The sequence below is a fragment of the Hemitrygon akajei genome, unplaced genomic scaffold, assembly GCF_048418815.1.
Source record: "Hemitrygon akajei unplaced genomic scaffold, sHemAka1.3 Scf000075, whole genome shotgun sequence".
NCBI lineage: Eukaryota > Metazoa > Chordata > Chondrichthyes > Myliobatiformes > Dasyatidae > Hemitrygon > Hemitrygon akajei.
In genome coordinates, this window is record NW_027331961.1 from 3712891 (window position 1) to 3740505 (window position 27615).

Consider the following 27615-nt stretch of genomic DNA (forward strand, 5'->3'; position numbering starts at 1 on the left):
TCACTCTGTGTCTGACCCCGGGAGTGTGCGATGGGACGGTGTGGAGGGAGATTCACTCTGTGTCTGACCCCGGGAGTGTGCGATGGGACGGTGTGGAGGGAGATTCACTCTGTGTCTGACCCCGGGAGTGTGCGATGGGACGGTGTGGAGGGAGATTCACTCTGTGTCTGACCCCGGAAGTGTGTGATGGGACGGTGTGGAGGGAGATTCACTCTGTGTGTGACCCGGGAGTGTGTGATGGGACGGTGTGGAGGGAGAAACATTCTGTGTCTGAAGCCGGTTTTCCACCCCCCATCACTCTCGTACTCGGGACCTCAGTGGATTCACGTCGATTTTAACTGCGGGGGACAGGCGGGCGTCAATTAGCCAGGAATGGGCTTTGGTGGAGATGAGATCCTGGGATCCTAGACTCTGCTTGTCCGACCTCCCTCAGCCTGGAGCTGAGACGCTACTGTGTCAGTGTGAGGAGCTCCGACCCACTGTTGCAGTGCACAGGGTGTGGAGGGTAACAGAAACCTCAAATAAAACTCGAGTCCGACACAAGACAGGAAGATGCAGTGGTTTATTGATTTTTTATGAGAAATTTCAATGAAACAATGTGTGAGCTGCTAACATGCGGGAATAAATAATCTGCTCACAGTCACACACAATTAACCGACCGGCGACAACGGGTGACCTGTTGAATAATCAGTCCCGTTTCTCACCGTCACTCTGCATCGGGGAACCGATGATTATAAAATCACACTTCAGGACCGTGTCCGGGATCGCTGCAGATCCAGGGTCACTGTCGAGGGATTTGTCCATTTAACATCATTATATCGGCCAGGCTGCCGAATGCACCGTCCTCAGCAAAGGGAGCAAAAGGATTCTCTCCCGGGATCATCCCCCCCCACCCCGGGACACCGGTGTCCCAGACTGAGCCCCGGACCCCCGGGCTCTTCCTGTCCGGGTAATTCCCCGGGGTGTCACGTGGGGAGTCTCGAACACGCACTTCCGGCGGAAGATGCCCCGTCACGTCACGGCGGGACCGCTGCGAGGCCCGAGCCGGTTCCGTTAAAACCGTTGGGAATCAGCCCCGGGCGCGCGGCCGTTAAAGGATGTCGGCCAAATGTCCCCATCCCGCGGGCGGGGATGTTCACACGACCACTCTCAGTCCGGGTCTGGGTTCCTGCAGAGATCTCAGTTCCTTCTTCCCGGTCTCACTGAACCGATTCCCGTACAGCCTGAAACAGATGGGAAAATAAAGACGAAATAAACAGATTACACAAATGTTTCAACAACACTCACAGACAAATATCACCAGAAAACCCGCGGATCCGCTAATATTTTATCACATTGAACATTAACACAAACACTCACTGGATCCACTCTAGACTCGGGAGGGTCAGTATGAGGCGGCGGAGAGCGGGGACAGATCGGTCTGTCAGAGAGTTTACATTCAGGTCCAGCTCCGTCAGTGATGGGTTTGTACTGAGAGCGGAGACGAGATCCTCGGCACCAGAATCTGTGAGACCGACACTGTTCAGCCTGGAGATGAGAGAGAGTGAGGGTGAAGGACACAGAGAGACAGGAGACGGTACAAATCCCCAGTGTTTATCAGTAACACAATTACTGATCACATTAATGTTCAGTGTCAGACACCCAGTGACTGTAAACACAATCTCCCACAGTCTGGTACTTACCACAGTGTCTGTATTTTACACTCCGGGTTCCTCAGAGCCGCAGACACCAGTTTCACTCCTGAATCTCCCAGTTTATTACCACTCAGGTCCAGCTCCGTCAGTGATGGTTTTGTACTGAGAGCGGAGACGAGATCCTCGGCACCAGAATCTGTGAGGCCGACACTGTTCAGCCTGGAGATGAGAGAGAGTGAGGGTGAAGGACACAGAGAGACAGGAGACGGTACAAATCCCCAGTGTTTATCAGTAACACAATTACTGATCACATTAATGTTCAGTGTCAGATATCCAGTGACTGTAAACACAATCTCCCACAGTCTGGTACTTACCGCAGTGTCTGTATTTTACACTCAGGGTTCCTCAGAGCCGCAGACACCAGTTTCACTCCTGAATCCCCCAGTTTATTATAACTCAGGTCCAGCTCGGTCAGTGATGGGTTTGTACTGAGAGCGGAGACGAGATCCTCGGCCCCAGAATCTGTGAGACCGACATTGTACAGCCTGGAGATGAGAGAGAGTGAGGGTGAAGGAGACAGAGAGACAGGAGACGGTACAAATCCCCAGTGTTTATCAGTAACACAATTACTGATCACATTAATGTTCAGTGTCAGACACCCAGTGACTGTAAACACAATCTCCTACAGTCTGGTACTTACCACAGTCTCTGTATTTTACACTCCGGGTTCCTCAGAGCCGCAGACACCAGTTTCACTCCTGAATCCCCCAGTTTATTATTGTTCAGTCTAAACACAAACAGACAGATTGATGAACATAGTGATTTTAACGGTGGGTCTGAGGTAATTTCTCTCACTCGGATATTTCAGGAAACATTAAACCCTTTATTAATTCACTGATCGGAGTTCCCATCACTGTCAATGTCCCTCACTGCCCAGCTCCAATGAATTCACCGAATGTCAGTAATTTCGTCTGTCGGTGTGACGTTGTAAACTACACATATTCTCTCTCATTCCCTGATGGTTCGAAAAGTGTTCCTGACGTGAGACAGTCGGAAAGGGCAGGGGTGAAGGGGAGAAAGTCAAACAGTGAGGAAGATTTGAGAATCGGGAAATGTCGATGGGAGATGGAGGAAGAGACATCACCTAAGGTAAAGGGTGGAAAGACACAGAAGGAAGCGAATGTGGAAGAGAGATCCCACAGGAGGAAGGGGATGAGGGAGAGAGATCCCACAGGAGGAAGGGGGAAGGGGAAGAGAGATCCCACAGGAGTATGGGGGATGGGGGAGAGAGATCCATCAGGAGGAAGGGGGATGGGGAAGAGAGATCCGACAGGAGGAAGGGGGTTGGTTAAGAGAGATCTCACAGGAGGAACGGGGATAGGGAAGAGAGATCCCACAAGAGGAAGGGTGATGGGGGAGAGAGATCCCACAGAGGAAGGGGGATGGGGAAGAGAAATCCGACAGGAGGAAGGGGGATGGGGAAGAGAGATCCCACAGGAGGAAGGGGGATGGGGAAGGCTGAGCCCACAGGAGGAAGGATGATGTGGAAGAGAGGTCCCACAGTAGGAAGGGAGATGGGGGAGAGAGATCCCACAGGAGGAAGGGGGATGGGGAAGAGAGATCCAACAGGAGGAAGGGGGATGGTTAAGAGAGATCCCACAGGAGGAAGGGGGATGGGGAATGGTGAGCCCACAGGAGGAAGGGGGATGGGGAAGAGCGATCCCACAGGAGGAAGGTGGATGGGGAAGAGAGATCCCACAGGAGGAAGGGGGATGGGGAAGAGAGATCCCACAGGAGGAAGGGGTGGAGAATAGAGGTCCCACAGGAGGAAGAGGGATGGGGAAGAGAGATCCCACAGGAGGAAGGGAATGGGGAAGGAAGATCCCACAGGAGGAAGGGTGATGGGGAAGGGTGAGCCCACAGGAGGAAGGGGGATGGGGGAGAGAGATCCCACAGGAGGAAGGGGGATGGAGGAGAGAGATCCCACAGGAGGAAGGGGGATAGTGGAGAGAGATCCCACAGGAGGAAGGGGATGGGGAAGGAAGATCCCACAGGAGGAAGGGGGATGGGGAAGGGTGGGCCCACAGGAGGAAGGGGGATGGGGGATACAGATCCCACAGGAGGATGGGGGAGAGAGATCCCACAGGAGGAAGGGGGATGGGGAAGAGAGATCTCACAGGAGGAACCGGGATAGGGAAGAGTGATCCCACCGGAGCAATGGGGATGGGGAAGAGAGATCACACAGGAGGAAGGGGAATGGGGGAGACAATTCACACAGGAGGAAGTGGGATGGGGGAGAGAGATGCCACAGGAGGAAGGGGGATGGGGGAGAGAGATCCCACAGGAGGAAGGGGATGGGGAAGAGAGATCCCACAGGAGGAAGGGGAATGCTGTGGAGAGATCCAACATTTGGACGGAAGGGGGAGTGGGAACGAAAGCCCAGAGGATGAATGGGGGATGGGAAAGTGAGATCCCACAGGTGGATTGCTGCCCGTGCCACGTGCTAGTGAGGCTAGAAATAATGCAGCTAAATACGTGGCTGAGGGGATGGTGCATGAGGGAGGGGTTCATGTTTCTGGACAATTGGCTTTCTTCCAGGGGAGGTGGTACCCGTTCGAATTGGACAGTTTGCACCTGAACTGGAGGGGGACTAACATCCTTGCCGGTAGGTTAGCAAGTTCTGCTCCGGGGGTTTTAAACAAGGTTGCAGGGGGAGGGGGCAGAGTGTTAGAGCAGATAGTGATGTGGAGGAGGATAATGGTCATGCGAGGACTGCCTGTATAGACAGATATCAATGGTTTGTACGTGATAGAAATGTTCTCAGGTGCATCTATTTCAATGCAAGGAGTATTGTAGGTAAGGCAGACGAGTTTAGGGCGTGGATTGGCACATGATGATTTCGACATTATTGCTATTAGTAAGACTTGGTTTGCAGGAGGGGCAGGACTGGCAGCTTCATGTTCCGAGGTTACGTTGTTTCAGACGTGATAGAGAGGGAGGGATGAAAGGGGGTGGAGTGGCATTACTAGTCAGGGAGAATCTCACAGCTGTGCATAGACGGGACAGTCCGGAGGTCTCATCTACAGAGGCCGTATGGGTGGAGCTGAGGAACGGGAAAGGAGTGACCACACGAATAGGGTATTATTATGTACGGCCCAATAGTCAGAGAGAATTGGGGGAGCAAATCTGTACAGAGTTAGCACACCAATGTAAGAAACAGAAAGTTGTAATCGTAGGGGATTTTAACTTCCCACATATTGACCTGGACTCCCACTCTGTGAAAGGGTTAGATGGCGTGGAGTTTGTCAAATGTGTTCAGGAAAGTTTTCTGAATCAATATATTGAGGTACCAACGAGAGAGGGTGCAGTACCTGATCTATTAGGGAATCAGACAGGTCAGGTGACAGAAGTATGTGTAAGCGAACATTTTGGGTCCAGTGACCATAATGTCATTAGTTTCAAGATAATTATGGGTAAGGATACGACTGGTCCACCAGTTAAGGTTCTGAATTGGAGAAGGGCCAATTTTGTGGAAATGAGAGAGGATCTGGGAAGAGTGGATTGGGATAAGTTGTTTTCTGGCAATGATGTATTCAGTAAGTGGAGTTACTGAACTGCGCTTACATCCGGAGTTTGCATGTTCCTGCCAGGATTAAAGGTAAAGTTAACAGGGATAGGGAACCTTGGTTTTCAAGGAATATTGGCGATCTGGTTAAGTAGGTGTTTAGCAGTTACAGGCAACGAGGAACAAATGAGATACTTGAAGAGTATAGAGAATGTAAGGGAATACTAAAGAAGGAAATCAGGAAAGCAAAAAGAAGACATGAGGTTTTGTTGGCAGATAATGTGAAGGTAAAACTGAAGGGTTTCTACGAAGGGATACCACTGGAGGGAAGGGAATGTGGAAGAGAGATCCCACGGGAAGAAGGGGGATGGGGTAGAGAGATCCCATAGGTGGAAGGGGGATAGGGAAGAGAAATTCCACAGGAGGAAGGGGGATGGGGAAGAGAGATCCGACAGGAGGAAGGGGAATGGAGAGGAGAGATCCAACAGGAGGGAGGGGGATGGAGAAGTGAGATCCCACAGGATGAAGGGGGTTTGCGAAGAGAGATTCCATAGGCGGATGGGGGATGGGAAGGGATACCACTGGAGGGAACGGAATGGGGAAGAGAGAACCCACGGGAAGAAGTGGCATGGGGAAGAAAGATCCCGCAGGAAGGGGGGAAGGGAAAATACATTCCACTGGAGGATGAGGAACGGGTAATAGAGAGCCCACAGGAGGAATGGGGATGGGGACGAGATCCCTAAGAATCGAAGGGGGATTTGGATAAAAAGTCGCACAGGAGGATTCCAAAGGTAAACGATACTCCTACAAGACGAGAGGATGCAGAAAATTTTTGTACGTTTGTGTTGGGTCTGAACAGAGACCCAGAGGAGATGTGGCCTCGCTCTCTGTGTATCTGGTAGTGAGCAAAGTCACACACTATCAAGGGCAGGGGAGGGCAATCTCACAATGGTATTTCTTTCCTTCTCACTGGGACAGTCTGCAGACGGTCTCTTGTCCCTCACCGGGAAGGGGGTGTGAATCTCTGACCCACCTGCTGCAGTCAGTGTTGGTCTGGGTGTCAGTAACAGTGAGAAGGAACATTGTCAATGGACGTGTCACAGGCAGCAGGAAACACGGCCATTCCTGTGATTTACTACCATTAAACCAATGGTCGTTGTTCTCTGATCTGATGAAGTCTCCAACATCCCTTCACAAGGAACCACAAAACCCTCCCGTCCTTGGGGAATTACTGACCGATCCCCTGGGTATTTGTCACAATTCTTCACAATCTGATTTATCACAGTTTAACCCAAATCCCTTTACATTGAAATGACACAATAGAACAGTTTCACAGTTCAGAGTGAGAGATAAATCATGTTACCTCAACTCCTGGCACTTGTGCAGCCCGGGTCCCAGCCGCTGGATTCCTTCACACTGAATGTGGCAGTCCTGCAGGTTGAGGTGTTTTATTGTATCACAGAGTCCGATGGCATGAAACAGGACCGCGCAGTCAATCGGGTTCAACGTCATTCCACGGAATGAAAGTGTTTTCACAGATCCCAGTGCGTCCTGAGCCAGTCCACGATTCTGAGACTCAAACAGGTAGTGCAATGTGTTCAGGAGGCTCCTTTTACCAGCTTCACTCTCTGTGTTTCCACTCTGTCGTTTAACCTCCTCCTTCACCCAGTCAATCACCCGGCAGGTTGTTTCATGAGGAAATGGACCCAGAAACTCCACCAGGCCCCGAGCTGTCATTGGGGAGGAGAGACCAGCAACAAAACGGAGAAATACCTCAAATCGCCCATCTGTCGTGTTGTGGGCATCAGTGAGGAATTTCAGGATATTCCCGGGATGTGGATTCAGGAATTGTGCAACTGCAGCTACAAACTCTTGGATGGTGAGGTGTGGGAATGTGTACACCACGCTCTGGGCAGAATCCTCTCTCTCCAAAAGCTCCATCAGGAACCCGGACAGGAACTGGGAAGGCTGAAGACTGTAGCTGATCAAATCTTCATCTGTAAACACAATCTTCTTTCCGGACACTCCTCTGAAGGCCATCTGACCAACCCTGAGTAACACATCACGGGGTCTCTCAATCTCAAGGCTGCGGTTTTTCAGGATGTTGTAAATATAGTTGGAATACAGTTGGGTGATGGTCTTGGGAACACGCTGTGGGTCCCTGACTCTTTGTGTGAAGAAGGGACCCAGTGCCAGAGCGAGAATCCAGCAGTAGGAGGGGTTGTAGCTCATGGTGTACAGGATCTCGTTCTCCTTCACGTGTTTGAAAACAGCTTCCGCCACCGTCTGATCTTCAAAATGTCTGATGAAATATTCCTTCCGTTCCTCATCAACAAATCCCAGGATTTCAGCCCAGACACTGATATCCGCCTTTTCCAATAAATGTAATGCAGTGGGGCGGGTGGTCACCAGCACTGAACACCCTGGGAGCAGCTTGCCCTGGATTAAACTATACACAATGTCAGACACTTCACACCACCACTCAGGATCTGGGCACTGGTGCTTTGGTTCTGTATCTCTCCGACTGTCCGCAAAATCGATTTTGTGTTTGAATTCATCTAAACCATCGAATATAAACAGTAATCCCTCTGCGTTCTTCCAGACTTCTCTCAGGAAATTCCCAAAGTAAGGATACTGATCCAGAATCAGTTCCCTCAGGTTTATTCTACAATTAATGGTGTTTAAATCTCGGAATTTGAAACTGAAGACAAACTGGAATTGTTGATATATTTTCCCCATGGCCCAGTCATAAACAATCTTTTGTACCATCGTTGTTTTCCCGATCCCCGGGACTCCGGCCACTGCTGCTGAACTTCCAGATTTGGATTTACTCCGGGAAAAGCTGCTCTGGAATAACTGATCAGTACGGATTTTTTCCAGCTGACTGCGGAGTTGTTTCTCTCTATACACCTCATGGTCTCTTCCTCTTGCCAGCAGCTCATGTTCCACCAGTGTCCAATCCCGAACAGTAGAAATGACAGTGAGCTCAGCGTATCGATCAGCCAGCTGGAAAACCTTCACCTTCTCCGTCATCAGGATCGTGTTCACTCTCAGTGTTTCAGTTTGTGCCCGTAGAGTCTCCTTGTGTTTCTGTTGAACATCTTCCATGGGAACAGAGAACATATTCAAAACGTTAAATGGCTCATCTGACAAAGAAATTTATAACGGTATTTCAGCATTCAGTGTTTGAGATTACATGAATAAATTCAATGCTTCCATGGATATTAGGACAGAAAGTAAAATTCTGTTCGCAGACACGGAATTGACAGCAATGGATGTCCCTGAAAATGTCCAATCCTCATGTTCTGTTATTCTAGTTATTTGTGAAGGTGAACATTCCCCTGATTGCACTTTGTGAGGAATCTTAAACAAGCATCACTCCCCACTAACATCTTAACTACATTCTACAGAGGCGTGGTTGAGAGTGTGCTGACCTTTTGCATCACAACCTGGTACTCCAGCTGCAGTGCTGCCGACAAAAAAGCCTTGCAGGGGGTGGTTAGGGGAGCAGAGAAGGTTATTGGGGTCTCCCTACCTTCCGTCCAAGACCTCTTTCAACGTCGATGCCTCCAGAAGACACGGTACATCATTAAAAACCCCTCACACCCTCTCCATGAACTGGTTGTTCTTCTGCCAACAGGTAAACGTTACAGGATAGATAGATATATAGATAGATAGATACTTTATTCATCCCCATGGGGAAATTCAACTTTTTTTCCAATGTCCCATACACTAGTTGTAGCAAAACTAATTACATACAATACTTAACTCAGTAAAAAATATGATATGCATCTAAATCACTATCTCAAAAAGCATTAATAATAGCTTTTAAAAAGTTCTTAAGTCCTGGCGGTAGAATTGTAAAGCCTAATGGCATTGGGGAGTATTGACCTCTTCATCCTGTCTGAGGAGCATTGCATCGATAGTAACCTGTCGCTGAAACTGCTTCTCTGTCTCTGGATGGTGCTATGTAGAGGATGTTCAGAGTTTTCCATAATTGACCGTAGCCTACTCAGCGTCCTTCGCTCAGCTACCGATGTTAAACTCTCCAGTACTTTGCCCACGACAGAGCCCGCCTTCCTTACCAGCTTATTAAGACGTGAGGCGTCCCTCTTCTTAATGCTTCCTCCCCAACACGCCACCACAAAGAAGAGGGCGCTCTCCACAACTGACCTATAGAACATCTTCAGCATCTCACTACAGACATTGAATGACGCCAACCTTCTAAGGAAGTACAGTCGACTCTGTGCCTTCCTGCACAAGGCATCTGTGTTGGCAGTCCAGTCTAGCTTCTCGTCTAACTGTACTCCCAGATACTTGTAGGTCTTAACCTGCTCCACACATTCTCCATTAATGATCACTGGCTCCATATGAGGCCTAGATCTCCTAAAGTCCACCACCATCTCCTTGGTCTTGGTGATTTTGAGACGCAGGTAGTTTGAGTTGCACCATATCACAAAGTCCTGTATCAGCTTCCTATACTCTTCCTCCTGTCCATTCCTGACACACCCCACTATGGCCGTGTCATCAGCGAACTTCTGCACATGGCAGGACTCCGAGTTATATTGGAAGTCTGATGTGTACAGGGTGAACAGGACCGGAGAGAGTACGGTTCCCTGCGGCGCTCCTGTGCTGCTGACCACCGTGTCAGATCTACAGTCTCCCAACCGCACATACTGAGGTCTATCTGTCAAGTAGTCCACTATCCAATCTACCATGTGAGAGTCTAATCCCATCTCCGTTAGTTTGTGCCTTAAGATCTTGGGCTGGATGGTGTTAAAGGCACTAGAGAAGTCAAGGAATGTAATCCTCACAGCACAACTGACCCCATCTAGGTGAGAGAGTGATTTGTGCAGCAAATACGTGATAGCATCCTCCACTCCCACCTTCTCCTTATACGCAAACTGAAGAGGATCCTGGGCGTGCCTGGTTTGTGGACTCAGATTCTGTATTATCAGCCGCTCCATGGTCTTCATCACGTGCGACGTCAAGGCAACAGGTCTGAAGTCATTCAACTCCTTTGGTTGTGGTTTCTTCGGTACCGGGACAATACAGGATGTTTTCCACTGTCTGGGTACTCTTCTCTGCTCCAGGCTCATGTTGAAGATGCGCTGTAGTGGTTCTCCCAGCTCAGTCGCACAGGCCCTCAGTAATCGTGGGGAAACTCCATCCGGTCCAGCCGCCTTGCTGGTACAGATCTTCCTCAGTTGACCTTCCACCTGTGCAGCCTTAATCCTGGACGTGGACAAGGTCTCCTGTGAGTGGCTATTTTCCTGTGAGGGAAGTAAGCCTGGTGTGGATTTCTGCGGTGAGGATGAGATTGAGCTGTCGAACCTGTTGAAGAAGTTGTTCAGCTGGTTCGCTTTCTCCACATCTCCACTTATGTTCGCCCCCCCGCTTTGCACCGCATCCGGTGATGATCTTCATCCCATCCCACACCTCCTTCATGCTTTTTTTCTGCAGCTTTTGTTCTAGCTTCCTCCTATACTGCTCCTTTGCCCCCCTTATCTGTACTCTGAGTTCCTTCTGAACTCTTTTGAGCTCCAACCGGTCACCATCTTTAAAGGCCCTCTTCTTCTGGTTTAGGAGGCCTTTGATGTGACTAGTGATCCAGGGCTTATTATTGGGATAGCAGCGAACAGTTCTAACAGGGACAACGGCATCCACACAAAAGTTAATATAGTCCGTTGTGCATTCAGTGACCTCCTCAACGCCCCCACAGAGCCCCCCTTGCAGTACATCCCAGTTAGTAGTACCGAAGCAGTCTCTCAGGGCCTGTTCAGCTTCAGGAGTCCACTTCCTAAAAGAGCGTGTGGTAGTGGGATGCCTCATCACAATTGATTTATATCTGGTCTGTAACAAATTATTGTAGGTTATCGTGTTTTTCATCAGTTGTATTTCAAGCAAGCTTTTTGGGAATGTTGTCTACCACTTGATTGTGCTTGTGTAAGTCATGAGATTCAGTTAAATTACTGCAGGATGTTGTAAAGTGTTGGATTGTTTCTGGATTGACTCAACGATTCAGGAGCAACTTCTCCTCTGCCATGCAGTTTCCGAATGGACATTGAACCCATCGATACTGCCTCATTAATCTCTTTTTAAATTTCTATTTCTGGACTACTTATTTTGTTTAATATTTCATATAATCACACAGACATGCACAGCTATATATGTTCAACTTCCAGGCCCTGAAGCCACTTCGCTGCTCAGCCAGATCCACCGTCTGACAGGCCACATGTCTCGCATGGATAACTCCAGGTTACCGAAGGCAGTACTCTACGGAGAACTCTCTCAGGGCAAGAGAGATCGTGGTGCCCCGCGCAGGAGGTACAGGGACCAAATTAAGCAGAGGCTCTCTCAGGTAAATATGGAGGTCAACGAGTGGCAGTCGCTGATCCACGGAAAAGCGAGGAATTCTGAGGAACCCAGAAGAGCGACTGCTGAAAAGAAGAGGGGATGCAAGAAGGATCCAACTACCCAAGCGCCTGCGTCCCAGCTGTCCCTCTGTCCCAACTGCTCCCGAGTCCACAGATCCAGAATTGGCCCCTACCGTCACCAACAATCGTGTCGTCATCCAGTACCACCCCCCTCACCCACCCACACACACACACACACACACACACACACACACACACACACACACACACACACACACACACACACACACACACACACACACACACACACACCTATTTGGGAAGAGAACAGGATTTATGGTATGTTCATGATCATTAATGCTTGGTGGAACCCCGGAATGTCCATGCCCTCAAATCCTTTTGTTCCCCAGATCTGGAGTACCTGGTGCTGCTGTGTAAACCTTTCCGGCTGCCAAGAGAGTTCCTGGCTGTTATTATCACAGCTGTGTAATAACAACATCCCCCAGTTGTGTGTTATTGTCACAGAGGGGAGATGATTTCCTTCAGAAATCAAACCACAAAATTTGCATCAACAGTTTGCATCAAGCACTTGCCGTGTGACCGACTGCTTACATTGCCGGTGATCAGCAGGAGCTGAAGAAATTCAGCTCCGATCTGTGCAAAGTCATCCAGGCAGCGAAACGACAATACAGAGATCGTATTCAGACACAGCTCTCCACCAACAACACACACAGCTTATGGCAAGCTCTGCACCCCAATGCAGACTTCAGAGCCAAGTGCAGTGGTGCTGCCAACATCGCTGCCTGTCTCCCAGAGGATCTAAGCCTCTTTACGCTCGGTTCGATATCGCCAACACTGAGACCCCGAGGAGAGCCGACAAAGCGACCTGCACATTGGTCATCTCTGAGGCTGAAGTTCGCAGGTGTTTCCAACGAGTGGACAGTCGCAAGCCTGCGGGACCGGACGGCGTCCCAGGGCGGGTACTCAGGATGTGCGCGGCACAACTGGCAGGTGTATTTACGGATATTTTTAATCTCACCCTCTCCCAATGTAGAGTTCCCTCCTGCTTCAAATCATCCACCATTGTTCCTGTACCTAAAACGACTAAGGCAACATGTCTGAACGTCTGGCGTCCTGTCGCACTCACCTCAATAATTAGCAAATGCTTTGAGAGACTGGTCAAGGATTGCATCTACAGCTTGTTACCACCCACACTGGACCCCCTACAATTCACCTACCGACACAACCCATCAACAGATGACACAATAGCCACTGCTCTGCACACCTCCTTAAGCATCTGGAGAAGAGGGATGCTTATGTGAGAATGATGTTATTAGACTACAGTTCAGCATTCAATACCATCATTCCCTCCAGGCTTGACAAGAAGCTCAGAGACCTCGGCCTTCACCCTGCCTTGTGCAGCTGGGTCCTGGACTTCCTGTCAGATTGACAGCAAGTGGTAAGAGTGGGCTCCCTCACCTCTACCCCTCTGACCCTCAACACAAGAGCCCCTCAGGGCTGTGTCCTAAGCTCCCTCCTTTACTCTCTGTATGCGCATGACTGTGTCGCTACCCACAGCTCCAATCTGCTAATTAAATTTGCTGAGGATACTATATTTATTGGCCAAATCTCAAATAATAACGAGGCAGCCTACAGAGAAGAAGTCACCACCCAGACACAGTGGTGACAAGAAAACAACTTCTCCCTCAATGTCGCAAAAACAAAGGAGCTGGATGCAATGTTGCACAGACAAGACGAATGGAGACGGGCTAACCCCTATTGACATCAATGGATCTGGGGTTGAGGAGTGAACAGCTTTAAGTTCCTCGGCATTCACATCACTGAGGACCTCACGTGGTCTGTACACATCAATTGTGTGGTGAAAAAAGGCACAACAGCACCACTTACCCCTCAGACAGAACCATAGAATCATAGAATCTGCCATTTTTCAGTCCATTCCTCCAACTGGTCCAAACCCCTCTGCAAGCTTTGAAAACCTTCCTCACTGTCCACTACACCTCCAATCTTAGTATCATCAGCAAATTTGCTGATCTAATTTGCCACATTCTCATCCAGATCATTGAGATAGATGACAAATAACAATGGACCCAGCACTGATCCCCGTGGCACATCACTAGTCACAGGCCTCCACTCAGAGTAGCAATCCTCCACTACCACTCTCTGGCTTCTTCCATTGATCCAATGTCTAATCCAATTTAGTACCTCTCCATGTATACCTAGCGACTGAATCTTCCTAACTAACCTCCCATGCGGGACCTTGCCAAAGGCCTTACTGAAGTCCATGTATACAACATCCACTGCCTTCCCTTCATCCACTTTCCTGGTAACTTCCTCGATAAACTCTAATAGATTGGTTAAACATGATCTACCACGCACAAAGCCATGCTGACTTTTTCTAATAAGTCCCTGTCTATCCAAATACCTGGAGATCCTATCTCTTAGTATTTCTTCCAATAATTTACCTACTACTGATGTAAAACTAAACGGCCTATAATTTCACGACTTACTTTTTGAGCCTTTTTAAACAACGGAACTACATGAGCTATCCTCCAATCCTCTGGCACCCGATCCGTGGATATCGACATAATATTTATGCCAGGGCCACTGCAATTTCAACATTAGTCTCCTTCAAGGTCCGAGGGATTACCCTGTCAGGTCCTGGGGATTTATCTACTCTGATTTGCCTCAAGACAGCAAGCACCTCCTCCTCTTTAATCTGTATAAGTTCCATGATCTCCCTACTTGTTTGCCTTGTTTCCATAGACTCCATTCTCGTTTCCTTAGTAAATACAGATGCAAAATACCCATTTAATATCTCTCCCATTTCTTTTGGTTCCATACATAACCGACCACTCTGATCTTCAAGAGGACCAATTTTATCCCTTACTATCCTTTTGCTCTTAACATACCTGTAGAAGCTCTTAAAATTATCCTTCACCCTGACTGCCAAAGCAACCTCATGTCTTCTTTTAGCCCTCCTGATTTCTTTCTTAAGTATGTTCTTACTCTTTTTATACTCCTCAAGCATCTTATTTCCTCCTTGTTGCCTATACATGTTATACATCTCTTCTTCTTTATCAGAGTTCCAATATCCCTCGATAGCCAAGGCTCCTTATTCTTATTCATTTTGCCTTTAACCTGACAGGAACATACAAACTCTGCACTCTCAAAATTTCTCCTTTGAAGGTCTCCCACTTACCAATCATATCCTTGCCAGAGAACAACCTGTCCCAATCTACGATTTCTAGATCCCTTCTCATTTCTTCAAATTTGGCCCTTTTCAGGTTTAGAACGTCAACCCGAGGACCAGATCTATCTTTATCCATGATCAAGTTGAAACTAATGAAGTTATGATCACTGGAACGAAAGTGTTCCCCTACACAGGCTTCCGTCACCTGCCCTAACTCATTTCCTAACAGGAGATCTAATATTGCATTCTCCCTAGTTGGTACATCTATATATTGTTTTAGAATGCTTTCCTGAACACATTTTACAAACTCTAACCCATCTAGACGTTTAACAGTATGTGAGTCCCAATCAATGTGTGGAAAATTAAAATCCTCTACAATCACAGATTTCTGTCTCCTGCAGTTGTCTGTTATCTCTTTGCAGATTTGCTCCTCCAATTCTCGCTGACTATTGGGTGGTCGATAATACAACCCTATTAATGTGGTCATACCTCCCTGTTTCTCAGCTCCACCCATATGGCCTCAGTAGACAAGCCATCTAATCTGTCCTGCCGAAGCACTGCTGTAATATTTTTCCTGACTAGCAAAGCCACCACCCACCCTTCATCCCTCTGTCTCTATCACGTCTGAAACATTGGAACCCTGGAACATTGAGCTGCCAGTCCTGCCCCTCCTGTAGCCAAGTTTCAGTAATGGCTATGATGTCATAATTCCATGTGTCAATCCAGGCCCTCAGCTCGTCTGCCTTTCCCACAATACTCCACGCTTTGAAATACACACACCTCAGAAGATTATTACCACCACATACAACCTTGCTATTTGTGACTTTGCATGAACTACCAACATCATTTATTTTTACCCCCGTTCCACTATCTACTCTGGCACTCTGGTTCGCATCTAGTTTAAACCCTCCCCAATAAAACTAGCAAACCTCCCTGCAAGTATATTGGTGCCCTTGTAGTTCAGGTGTAACCCGTCTCTCTTGTACAGGTCCCACCTGCCCCTGAAGAGGTCCCGATGATCTAGAAATCTGAAACCCTGCCCCCTACACCAGTTTCTCAGCCACGTGTTCATCTGCCAGAGCACCGCACTCTTACCCTCACTGGCACGTGGCACAGGCAGCAATCCGGAGATTACAACCCTCTATGTCCTGTTTTTCAAGCTCTCTGTACTCACTCTTCAGGACCTCCTGACTCTTTCCTGTCATTGGTACCGATGTGTACCACGACATCTGGCTGATCACCCTCCCACCTCAGAATGCTGTGCAGGCGATCAGAGACATCCCTGACCATGGCACCCGGGAGGCAACAAACCATCCGGGAGTCTCTGTCACGACCACAGTATCTCCTGTCTGTACCCCTGACTATGGAGTCCCCTATCACTACCGCTCTCCTCTTCCTCCTCCCTCCGTTCTGCACTGCAGAACCAGACTCAGTGCCAGAGATCCGGCTGCCGCAGCTTGTCCCAGGTAAGCCATCCTCCGCTCCCCCCCCCCCAACAGTATCCAAATTGGTATACCTGTTTTGGAGGGGAATGGCCACAGAAGAACCCTGCATTAACTGCCCTTTCCCCTTCACTCGCCTGACGGTAACCCAATTACCTCTGCCCAGTTCCTTAGGTGTAACTACCTCCCGGAAGCAACTATCTATAAACTGCTCAGTCTCCCGAATGATCCGGAGGTCATCCAGCTCCTGCTCCAGTTCCCTAATGCGGTCTGTTAGAAGCTGCAGCTGGATGCACTTCTTGCAGGTATCGTTGTCAGGGACACTGGATGTCTCCCTGACTTCCCACATCCTGCAAGAGGAGCATTCCGACATCCTGCCTGGCATATTCTCTAGTCTGAACAAAAAGAAAAGAAAATCAGAAAAACAGATGGTTGAGATGGTTGAGGACGTTTGGGATGGGCTCCTAAATGCTAACAATTTTCTATAGGGGCACAATTTTGTGCATCCTGACTGGCTGCATCACTGCCTGGTATGGGAACTGTACTTCTCTCAATCGCAGGACTCTGCAGAGAGTGGTGCGGACAGCCCAGTGCATCTGTATGTGTGAACTTCCTACTATTCAGATCATTTCGGAGATAGGGGGTAAAAAGTGCCCGAAGGATCATTCTGGACCCAAGTCTCACCAAGCACAAATTGTTCCAGCTGCTACCATCCGGGAAATGGTACCGCAGCGTAAAAGCCAGGACCAACAGGCTCCGGGACAGCTTCTTCCACCAGGCCATCAGCCTGATTAATTCACGCTGATACAATTCTATTTCCACAATTGTATACATAAATACAGACTCACTGCACACACTTTACTGTAATCGTGCTGCTGGCGCAGAAAAACAATTTTCACGACATGCGTCCATGATATTAACCCTGATCCTGAAATTTTTTATCTGGCTGCTGTCTCATTTTTTCAGATCTGTTATTCATCATCCTCATACTGTCCTCGTTCATATCAATCCAAGTGCGCTCCAGTGCACATGGTGTTTTCCAGAAATTGCTATTTCAGTTCTTATTTTTTTGCATATTTTCCAGATCTGTTTCAGACCAGGATATTTTACCAAAATTATACGTCAATATGGGCACAGTAAGTGTTTACTACCTTCGTTATATTTTTACTGTTCAGCTCTGTTTGGCAGATTTTCTTGATCCTTGATGTAAATTCAAAGTTTGTTCAGCCTAGCTGAATAAAAATGGCATTAGGGGATACGGTGAGCGAGCAGGTAACTGGACATGAGGCTAGGTTTAGATCAGCCATGTGATCTCCTGGACCAGTTTTCGATAGCCTGGATGGGTCGGAGAGGAATTTTCCAGATTTTTTCTCCTCAATTGGCAACTCGGTTTCTTTTCCTCCGGGTGATCACATGGGTTTGGGCGGGATGAATAATAAAATAAAATGGGCGGCGTGGTGCCCTGTTGGTTGGTACTGTTGCCTTGTGGGATTCGGTGAAAACTAGAGTTAAGATTGGATCAGCCATGATCTTGTTGAATGGCGGAGCAGGCTTGAGGGGCCGATTGGCCTACTCCTGCTCCTATCTCTTATGTTCTATGTTCCAGCAGTAAATTCAGATTTTCTTCAGCCATTAAGTAAATTTTGTTGGAAGGTTTTCCTTTATCACACTATTACCTATTTTCTTTGCTTATTGATATCCTAAATATCCATTTCATATTCTGTTGCATTGCATCCTGATGCTCTGTTTGATATTCTACCGGCTCTATTCACCTTTCTTTATGTTTCATGTTCTGTACTTTCCTAGTCTGAAGTTCATGCTTATATATTTGGAAATTAGTTCCAGTATTTGAATTGTTTGCTTCAGCTTTACTGATGCAAAAGCAAATAATTTCAAATCCTCAATGTATAGCTGTGTCAAGGTATAATTCGTATTTTTTTCTGATTAGATACCTGATTTTTATCTGTTTCAGTAAATTATGAGTGGGCTTAAAGCTAGACAAAACCATAGTTGGGTAAGTGAGTCGCTCTGGAAAATCCCTCCATTTATTTTGATAGTGGTCGTTGTTCCTCTGTGGTTGTTAATAGGACGATTATTTTACGCGAATGCTTCATCAGTTCTAGAAATTTCACAAGCATTGTATGAATTTTTTATATATTTGGAACTTCTTTTAAACACACGAGGAACAGAATCACATGTATTTTTTCTTCTGATTGACAATATAACACTGAAAGTTTTCTGCTTTCCACAGCTTTTGAAATAGAATGACATCATCTGTTATCTGTTGTTCAAACCCGAACTGTATTCTGTCTGCTCTCCTGTGAGTATATCATGGTTATCTAAGTTGTTATCTGAGTTGTTATTAGTTACGAGATGTACGATGCTATAATTTTAGATTTAAAATTGTCATTATTATTAAGAGCCAAAAATAACTTAGTAGGTGACCATTTAGTAGTCTTATAAATGCAGAATAAAGCTGTCGTTGAGGCTGGTGGTACATACCTTCAGCCTTTTATATGTTCCGCCCCATGGGAGTATGACACAGAGGATGTATGAGGAGGTTTGAGGTTCAGTACCAAGGCTTTGGCTCAGGTTTGTGTCTTGCCAGCTTGATTGAGTTCCTCCAGGAGGTGACAAAGGTGATGGATGTAGTTACACATGGATATTGTCTACTTGTATATTGGTAGAGTGTTTGACAAAGTCCCACATGGGAGGCTCATACAGAATATTAACATGCTTGAGAACTGTGGGGAATTGTCCTGGCAACCGGGGACACAAACTGGGAGAAATTTCTTGGCTGGCGCGTGGTGAATCTGTGAAATTATTGTCATAGACGGCTGAGGAAGACACTTCATTGGATACATTTAAAATACAGGTCGATATGTTCCTGATTAGGAAGAGCGTCGACGTTTACTGGGATAATGGGGTAGAGAGGAATTGAAGAGCAAATTCACTGAGCCGAATGGCTTAATTCTGCTACAAGGTCTTATGGTTTCAGGGAGCATCTGGAGTATTGTATTCACTTCTGATTGTCCAGCTCTTGGAAGGATTGGAGAGGGTGCAGAACAGGTTCATCAGGATGTTGCCTGGGTTCGGTGGCATGTGCTACAAGTAGAGGTTTGATAAACCTGGTTTGTTTATTCTGGAGTTAGAATAGAGATCTGACTGAGGTGTACAAGTTTGAGAGATAAGCGTTTGGGCTGACAGCTTGTATTTTGTTTGTTATTTTTTACATATGACTGGTGTCTAATACCAGAGGGCGTTTGGTTAAGGTGAGATGGGGTAAATTTACAGCAATTGTGGATAGTTTTTTAACAGAGTTCTGGGTGCCTGGAATTTACTGTCTGGGTCAACATGGTTTTGTGAAGGGTAGGTCGTGCCTCATGAGGGCAATTGGGTTTTTTTTATAGCAGAAACAAAAAGCAATTGATGAAGGTACGGTAGTAGATGTGGTCTTCATGGATTTTAGCAAGGCATTTGACAAGGTCCCTCACGAGAGACTCATCCAGAAAATCATGAGGCACGGGATAAGTGGAACTTTGGCTGTTTGGATAAATAATTGGCTTACAGGAAGAAAGAAGAGGGTAGTAGTGGAAGGGTAGTATTCTGCCCGGAGGTCGGTGACTAGTGGAGTGCCGCAGGGAACTGTCCTGGGACCCCTGCTATTTGTGATTTTTTATAAATGACCGGGATGTAGAGGTGGAAGAATGGGTGAGTGAGTTTGTGGATGACATGAAGATTGGAGGAGTTGTGGATGGAGCTGTAGGTTGTCGAAGGTTACAAGAGGATATAGACAGGGTGCAGAATTGGGCAGAAAAGTGGCAGATGGGGTTCAATCCGGATAAGTGTGAGTTGATGCATTTTGGAAGGACAAACCAGAATGCTGAGTACAAATTTAATCGTTGGTTACTTAAGAGTGTGAATGAACAGAGGGTCATACTCTGAACAGAGGGTCAAATGCATACATCCCTTAAGGTCGCTGCACGGGTTGATAGGATAGTTAAGAACTCCTATGGGATGCTAGGCTTCATTAATAAGGGGATTAAGTTCAAGAGTAGAGAGGCCAAGTTGCAAATCTACAAATCTTTGGTGAGACCGCACTTAGAGTATTGTGTTCAATTCCGATCACCTCATTATAGGAAGGATGTGGAAGCTATGGAGAGGGTGCAGAGGAGATTTACCCGGATGTTGCCTGGTTTCGAGAACAAGTCATGTGAAGCAAGGTTAGCAGAGCTGGGACTTTTCTCTTTGGAGCGTAGAGGGATGAGAGTGCATTTGATAGAGGTCTAAAAAATTATGAGAGGCATAGATAGTGTGGATTGCTAGAACCTGTTTCCCAGGGCACCAATAGCAAACACTGGAGGACATATGTACAAAGTTAAGGGAGGGAAGTTTAGGGGAGACATCAGGGGTAAGTTTTTTACAAAGGGTTGTGGGTGCCTGGAACAACTTGCCAGGGATGGTGGTGGAGGCTAAAACATCAAGGGTATTTAAGAACCTCTTGGACAGGCACATGGATGAAAGAACAATAGAGGATCACGTGATAGTGTGGGTTTAGTACTCTTTTTAAAGGAATACATGGGTCGGCACAACATCCGGGGCCGAAGAGCCTGCACTGTGCTGTAGTATTCTAGTGTCTAGAGTCTAGTGACTAGGGTCATGTCGCAGGCAACTATGTTATAGATGCTCCTAGTTATACATGAATGTGCAGGAAATGCAAGGAAATGGACAATAATATAAGAAAGGATACCAAAGTATATTTTTTTCTTTCCCGGATATATAAAGAGTGAAAAAAGGGAGAGGGTGGATATCGGACCACTAGAAACTGCTGTTGTAGTTGCTGTAACGGGTGAAAAGGAAATGCCAGACAAACTCCGTGCAAGTCACTGGCAGAATTCCAAAAGGTAAAGAACATCAGCAAACAGAATTGCGTGTAGTGCTATTACAAAGGAAAAGGGGCTTTGAAGATGAAAGGTCTGAAGATAGAAAAGTCACCTGGACTGGGTCATACAGTGTATCAGTAGCCTGCCTGGGGTGTGTTGGGATTCCCGGAACGTGAGGACCTGGAGTGAAGCCTTCAGCAGAACCAACAGCTGGATTAATAGAAAAATATATCGTAGAATATTCAGGCTGCAAAGAGAGATTCTTTGAATTGTTACTTGAATCCAGAGATCAGCGAATGATTAATGGCGAATTTTGCTTCCCAGGCTTTGCCAAGCCACAGACTAACACTTGAGATGTGGTTTGAACTGTGCATTTCATCACTCACCTATCAGCTGAGTGGGTAATTCCGATAAACCTTGAGCGATGTTCATGTATTTCTGTGGATCAGGACCTGTTTAAATATAAAAAAAAATCCATGGAAACAGAGCTTAGATAATTAAAATAACTAAAATGTTTATCTCAATGTGCCTTTGTGTTCAGTGCGTGGTTTTAACATACCGAGCTCCTGTATTTCCCTCAGTATTCTGTCCAACTTCGGTAACTCAGTCCTCCACATCAGAAAGGATTCCCACATCGCCCTGCGGGCCCGGGAGCCTTTACCATTCACCAAACTGAGGAAGAGTCTGGAACTCTCTGTCCGGTTTCCCTTCTCTGTCAGCTCAGTGACTTTCTACAAAAGGAAACAATGGACTTATTGTGGAGCAGACAGACAGACATGGGGAATGTGCAGGAAAGTATCTGTTCATGTCCCCGGTAGCTTCAGAACAGATGCAGTCACTGGGCTGTTGCCTCATCCTCTCTGGGTTCAGTCATTAACAGAGAAACAGTAACTGAAGGAAATTCTAAATCAATAGTGTGTAAGAATAAGGATTTCCTGACACCCTGCAGTAGATGCAATGTGATTAATTTCCTCGATCTGTCAATGTGCAGCATTACATCAACAAGATGTGACAACAAGAACGGGAGAGAGGGGAGAGAGAGAGAGCAAAAACAAATGGATGGCGTGCATCACTGAATCGTGGCTGACAAAAGTTTATAGTTGGGTGCTTAAATCCAAGGATAAATATTGAATCGAAAGGATATGCAGGTAGGTGAAAGTGTTGGGTCGAAACTGCTGTCATTAAAAATGAAAAGTCCTGAGAAAGAGGTGAGGTCGGATTAGACGATGTGGATGTTAAGAAACTGCGTAGGTAAAATGACCCTGATGGAAATTATATACAGGCATGTTAACAGTAGCAGGGATGTGGGCTATAAATTACAACGGGGGAGAGGAGAGGCATGGAAAAAGGTCAATGCTAAAATTGTCACGGGGAGTTTCAATATCCAGGTAGCTTTGGAAAATCAGGTCGGTACTGAATCCCAAGTGAGGGAATGTATAGAATGCCTATGAGATAGCTTTTGAGAAAAGCCTATGGTTGAGCCCACTCTAGGAAAGGTGGATCTGGATTCTGTGTTGTGTATTGAACCAGATTTGATTAAGTAGCTTTAGCTAAATAAACCCTTAAGAGGCAGTGATCATAAAATAGCAGAACTCTGCCAGCAGGTTGAAAGGGAGAAGGTGAAGTTAGAGGTATCAGTGCTACAGTAGAATAAAGGAATTACCTCGGTATGAGAGAGGAGCTGGGTAAAAATAAATTCGGAAGTGACACTAACAGGGACAATAGCAAAGCAGGGATGGCTGATTTTTCTCGGAGCATTTCAGAAGGTGCGGGACAAATGATCTCAATGATGAAGAATTATTCCAAAGGGAGGATAATCAACCGTGGCTGACGAGGTAGTCAAAGCAGCACAAAAGCAAAGTAGAGGGCACAGAGGATTTAAAAAAATCGTAAAAAGCTGGAGGACTGGGATGTTTTTACAAATCAACAGAAGGCAATTAAAAAGCCGTAAATAGAGAAAATATGAAATAGGAAGGCAGGCTAGAGAATGATGTAAAATAGCTTACCAAAACGTCCGTCTGATATATGAAGATTGAAAGAGAGAAGAGTGGATATTGGACCACCGGAAAATGACAGTGAAGAGGTACTGTCAGGGGACAAGGAAATGCCGGAAGATATTGGTCGGCATTTTGCGTCAGACCTCACTGTAAAAACACTAGAACGTGCCAGATATTTGAGAACGTCCGGTGGCAGAAGTGAGTGTATTTGCAATTATTGCGGAGAAGGCGCTTGGTAAGCTGAAAGTTCTGAAGATAGATGAGTCCAGATCAACTCACCCGATTGCTTCTGAAGGAGGAGGCTGAAGAGATTGTGGAGACATTAGTAATGATCGCTCAAGAATCACTAGATTTTGGAATGGTTCCGGAGGACTGATCATTTTAAACTATGGGCCAGTTAGTCTGATCAGCGTTTGGGAAGATGTCAGCAGTCGGTAATTGAGGATAAGATTTCAGGGTATTTGGACGCACATGATAAGAAAAAGGCCAACATCCATGGAAGGGAATCTTGCCTGACAGAACTGTTGGAATTTTTTTGAGAGAACAGCATGCTGGGTCGACAACGGAGAGTCAGTGCAAGTTGTTAACTTGGACTTCCCGAGGACCTTTGACCAGGTGCCCCACATAGACCGATGAAAAAATGGACACATCAGTGGCAATTGGAATGTAGTATAGTGAGGTACATGGCCATATACTTTAGCAGAAATAATGAAGACGTAGACTATTTTTGAATCTGGGAGAAAATTCAGAAATCGGAGTTGTAAAGATTCTCTGGAGACCTGGTGCAGGATTCCGTGCAGGTTGAGTCGGTGTTCGGAAAGGCAAATACAATGCCAGCATTCATTTCGAGAGGATCAGAATATAAGAACAAGCACTGACCAAACCGCACCTGCATATTCTGATCCCCTGATCAGAGGGGTTACAGTTGTGAAAGAAATTTAACCAGTAAAGCAGACGTCTCCAGATGATGAATTTATAGATCAGCATCATATTTACAGATTCTTGCCTTTGGATAATGCCTGTGTGATTCATTACAGACAGCGCCAATGAATCCCAACGAGAACAGAGTTACTCACGGGTGTAACACACTTGATTTTCTAATACAACTCATGGCTGAATAGGTCAGATCTAGGACAAGACAATCACTGTTTGTGAGCTCCAAGGAGAGTGACCTGAAATGGTGTGTCCCTGTCTCTCATTAGTCAGATATTCAGCAAGTTAGCAGATTTTTTTCTGTTTGCCCCTTCCCTTTCAGGACAACCTGTTGATTTTCTGGGATCATGAGATATCAGCCAGTCAGCAGATTTATGTTTTGTGCTTTCTTCTGCACTTTTAGATCAAACTATTGATGTTTGTGGTCATACGATATCAGCTTTGTGCGTGATCTTTCACATCTATTCAATCTCAGAGTTTTTCGAGGAAGTTACCAGGAAAGTTGATGAAGGCAAGGTTGTGGATATTGTCTACATGGACTTCAGCACAATATTTAGCAAGGTCCCGTATAGGAGGTTGGTCTAGAAGATTCAGTTGCTTAGCATTCAATATAAAGTAGTAAACTCGATTAGACACTAACTGTTTGGAAAGAATCCGGAGTGTCACTATAGACTGTTGCATTTCTGATTGGCGCCTGTATCTCGTGCAGTGTCAGGGGGATCGGTGCTGTGCCTGTTGTTGTTTGTCATCTATAGCAATGATCTGGATGAAATTACGGTTAACAGCATCAGCAAATTTGCTGTTGACTCCAACATTTGGAAGGTGCAGTGGACAAAGAGGAAGATTACACGAGCTTGCAGTGAGGTCTGGACCAACTGGAGAATGCGCTTAAACGGGGCCGATGCAATTTAATGCAGGCAGGTGCAAGATGTAGCACTTTGGATGGACCAATCAGGGTAGATCTTACTGAGAGACCGGTAGAACAAAGTGATCTGGGAATACAGGTACATAAGCCATTAAAAGTGGCAGCAAATGTTGATAGGCTCTGAAAGAAAGTTTCTTAGCGCATTATCCTTGGTAAATGAAAATATCGTGTACGATATGATGTTGTATAAGACGTTGGAGAGGCCTATGGAGAGACAGATGGAAATAAGTTTGAAACAGTACAGAAAAAAACATTACAAGGATGTTACCTGGACTGGAAGACCTAAGTTATAAGAAAAGAGTGAACTGATTAGGACTTTATTCATTGGAACATGAAAGACTGAGCGGAGATTTGATAGAAGTGTACACAATTACATTGGGATATAGATAGGATAAATGCAGGCAGGCATTTTGTACTGAGGTAAAGAGGTACTACAACAAGAGATTATCACTAAAGGCTGAAAGGTGAAAAGTTCAAAGGGTACAAAGGTGAAACCTGTTTACTCAGAGGGTGGTGAGAGTGTGAACTAGCAAGTAGAGCAAGTGGTTAAGAGAATTCTGAACAGATGCTTGCGTAATGAGCGTATAGAGCGCCATGGCCCGGTGCAGGTCAATGGGAATAAGTAGATTCTGTAGTCTGGCATGGAATAGATGGGCCAAAAGGCCTGTTTCTGCACTGTACTTTGCTGTGACTATGACAAGTCAGAAACACGTTGTTTGGGAACTCACGGAGTCAAGACAAGCTGTGGTTAGCTGGTTTCCCTCCCTCAGGTACCGCAGTGAAGCCGGTTGGCCCAATTGACAGTTTAATGCTCATCCTGGATTAATGAGATGAGGTGAAGCTACCCGACGGTTCAGCCAAGATTTGAAATTAGTTTCAGACCGAATGCCTTTTGGAAGTCCAGATATGCAGCCACTGCTCTTACTTCACACTGATAAATACAGCAGGTGATACAAGAAAAGGTGATGCTAAACCTGCAGTTCCCAGTGCTCCCCACCTTAACAACTGAAACCAGATCTGCGAGAGACAAGTCAGAGATCAAAGTCCCCATTCCCAAGCCGATCTCCTAAAACGTGCAGGAGATTAATGTTGATCACTATTCCCTCTGATACCAGCAGATCAGTGACAATACACGAACTGCACTCACCTCATTTTCTTCTCTACTGAAATGTCCCTCCTTTGTCAACATCCAACCCAATCTCTCAACCTTTTCTTCAATTGCTTGTTTGAGTCTGTCCCTGTAGAACTTTGTCAGTTGGTAAAGTCGATATTCCTCCCCCTGTGCCAGGAGGTCGGAGATTGTAAACTGTGGCTCTGTGAATATAAAAAGGAAAATGTTGGCTTGAACTCAGATATCCCTCGTCTCCACCACTCTCACCCAACTCAACAAAAAAACCGTGTCTTGAACCTGCCTCCAGATACAAAATTGGATTAATTCTCCATCTCCAACACCATCACACTGAGCACGGAGTTCCCCTACGGCTGTGTGCACACACCACTGCTGTTCACTCTGTTGACCCACGACTGTGCTGCAACACACAGCAAGAACGACGAGTCAGCTTACAGAGAGGAGGTGCAGCAGCTAACGGACTGGTGCAGAGCCAACAACCTGTCTCTGAATGTGAACAAAACAAATTTCCTGGTGTTCATCTAGCGGAGAATCTCACCTGGTCCCTCAACACCAGTTCCATAGCAAAGAAAGCCCAGCAGTGTCTCCACTTTCTGCGAAGGCTGAGAAAAGTCCATCTCCCACCCCCCATCCTCATCACATTCTAAGGTGGTTGTATTGAGAGCATCCTGAGCAGCTGCACCACTGCCTGGTTCGGAAACTGCATCATCTCGGATCGCAAGACCCTGCAGCGTATAGTGAGGTCAGCTGAAAAGACCATCGGGGTCTCTCTTCCCGCCATCACAGACATTTACACCACACGCTGCATCCGTAAAGCCAGCAGCATTATAAAGGATCCATGCACCCCTCATACAATCTCTTCTTCCTCCTGCCATCTGGGAAAATGCACCAAAGCATTCGGGATCTCACGGACAGACTATGTAACTGTTTCTTCCCCCAAGCTATCAGACTCCTCAATACCCAGAGCCTGGCCTGACACCTTACTGCCCTATTGTCACGTATATTATTTATTGTAATGTCTGCACTGTTTTGTGCACTTTATGCAGTCCTAGATAGGTGTGTAGTTTAGAGTAGTTGTGTGTTTTTTTTTCTTTTCCTCTGTTGTTTTTTTACGTAGTTCAGTCTAGTTTTTGTAATGTGTCATGTAACACCATGGTCCTGAAAAGCGACTCATTTTTACTATGTACTGTATCAGCAGTTATGGTCGAAATGGCAATAAAAAAGTGACTTGACTTGACTTGAATCTAACACTTGCCTTAAAGCCTACCCAACAATGTTCTAGGCATTACGTAATAGAAGGACCACATTTAATATAAACCAGTCCATCCCCGATCAGACCCATTCACCTATTTAAATTTGGATGGGCATAAATGTTGGGACTGTCGGTAATATTCGCTTCCCAGAGATACTCTCTCCATCCTGGCGAATACATTTCCCCTGATACACATCCCGGAAACACTCTCCTCATCTGGACAGCTGCATTTCCTCCAATTCACATCCTGGAAATCCTCAGAGCAGG

The 27615-nt window shown here is 46.4% G+C and overlaps 1 protein-coding gene across 1 annotated transcript; it reads right to left on the minus strand.

The window, feature by feature from the left end:
- Positions 1 to 1678: 1678 nt before the first annotated feature.
- LOC140722362 (NACHT, LRR and PYD domains-containing protein 12-like) lies at positions 1679 to 27382 on the minus strand. The gene is made up of 8 exons (XM_073037125.1): positions 27364 to 27382; positions 26115 to 26281; positions 21672 to 21843; positions 21499 to 21564; positions 6563 to 8300; positions 2335 to 2421; positions 2009 to 2179; positions 1679 to 1853 (listed from the first exon to the last, which is right to left on the minus strand). The coding sequence occupies exons 1-8, from the start codon at positions 27380 to 27382 to the stop codon at positions 1679 to 1681; spliced, it is 2595 nt and encodes an 864-aa protein (XP_072893226.1).
- Between the last annotated feature and the right edge of the window lie 233 nt (positions 27383 to 27615).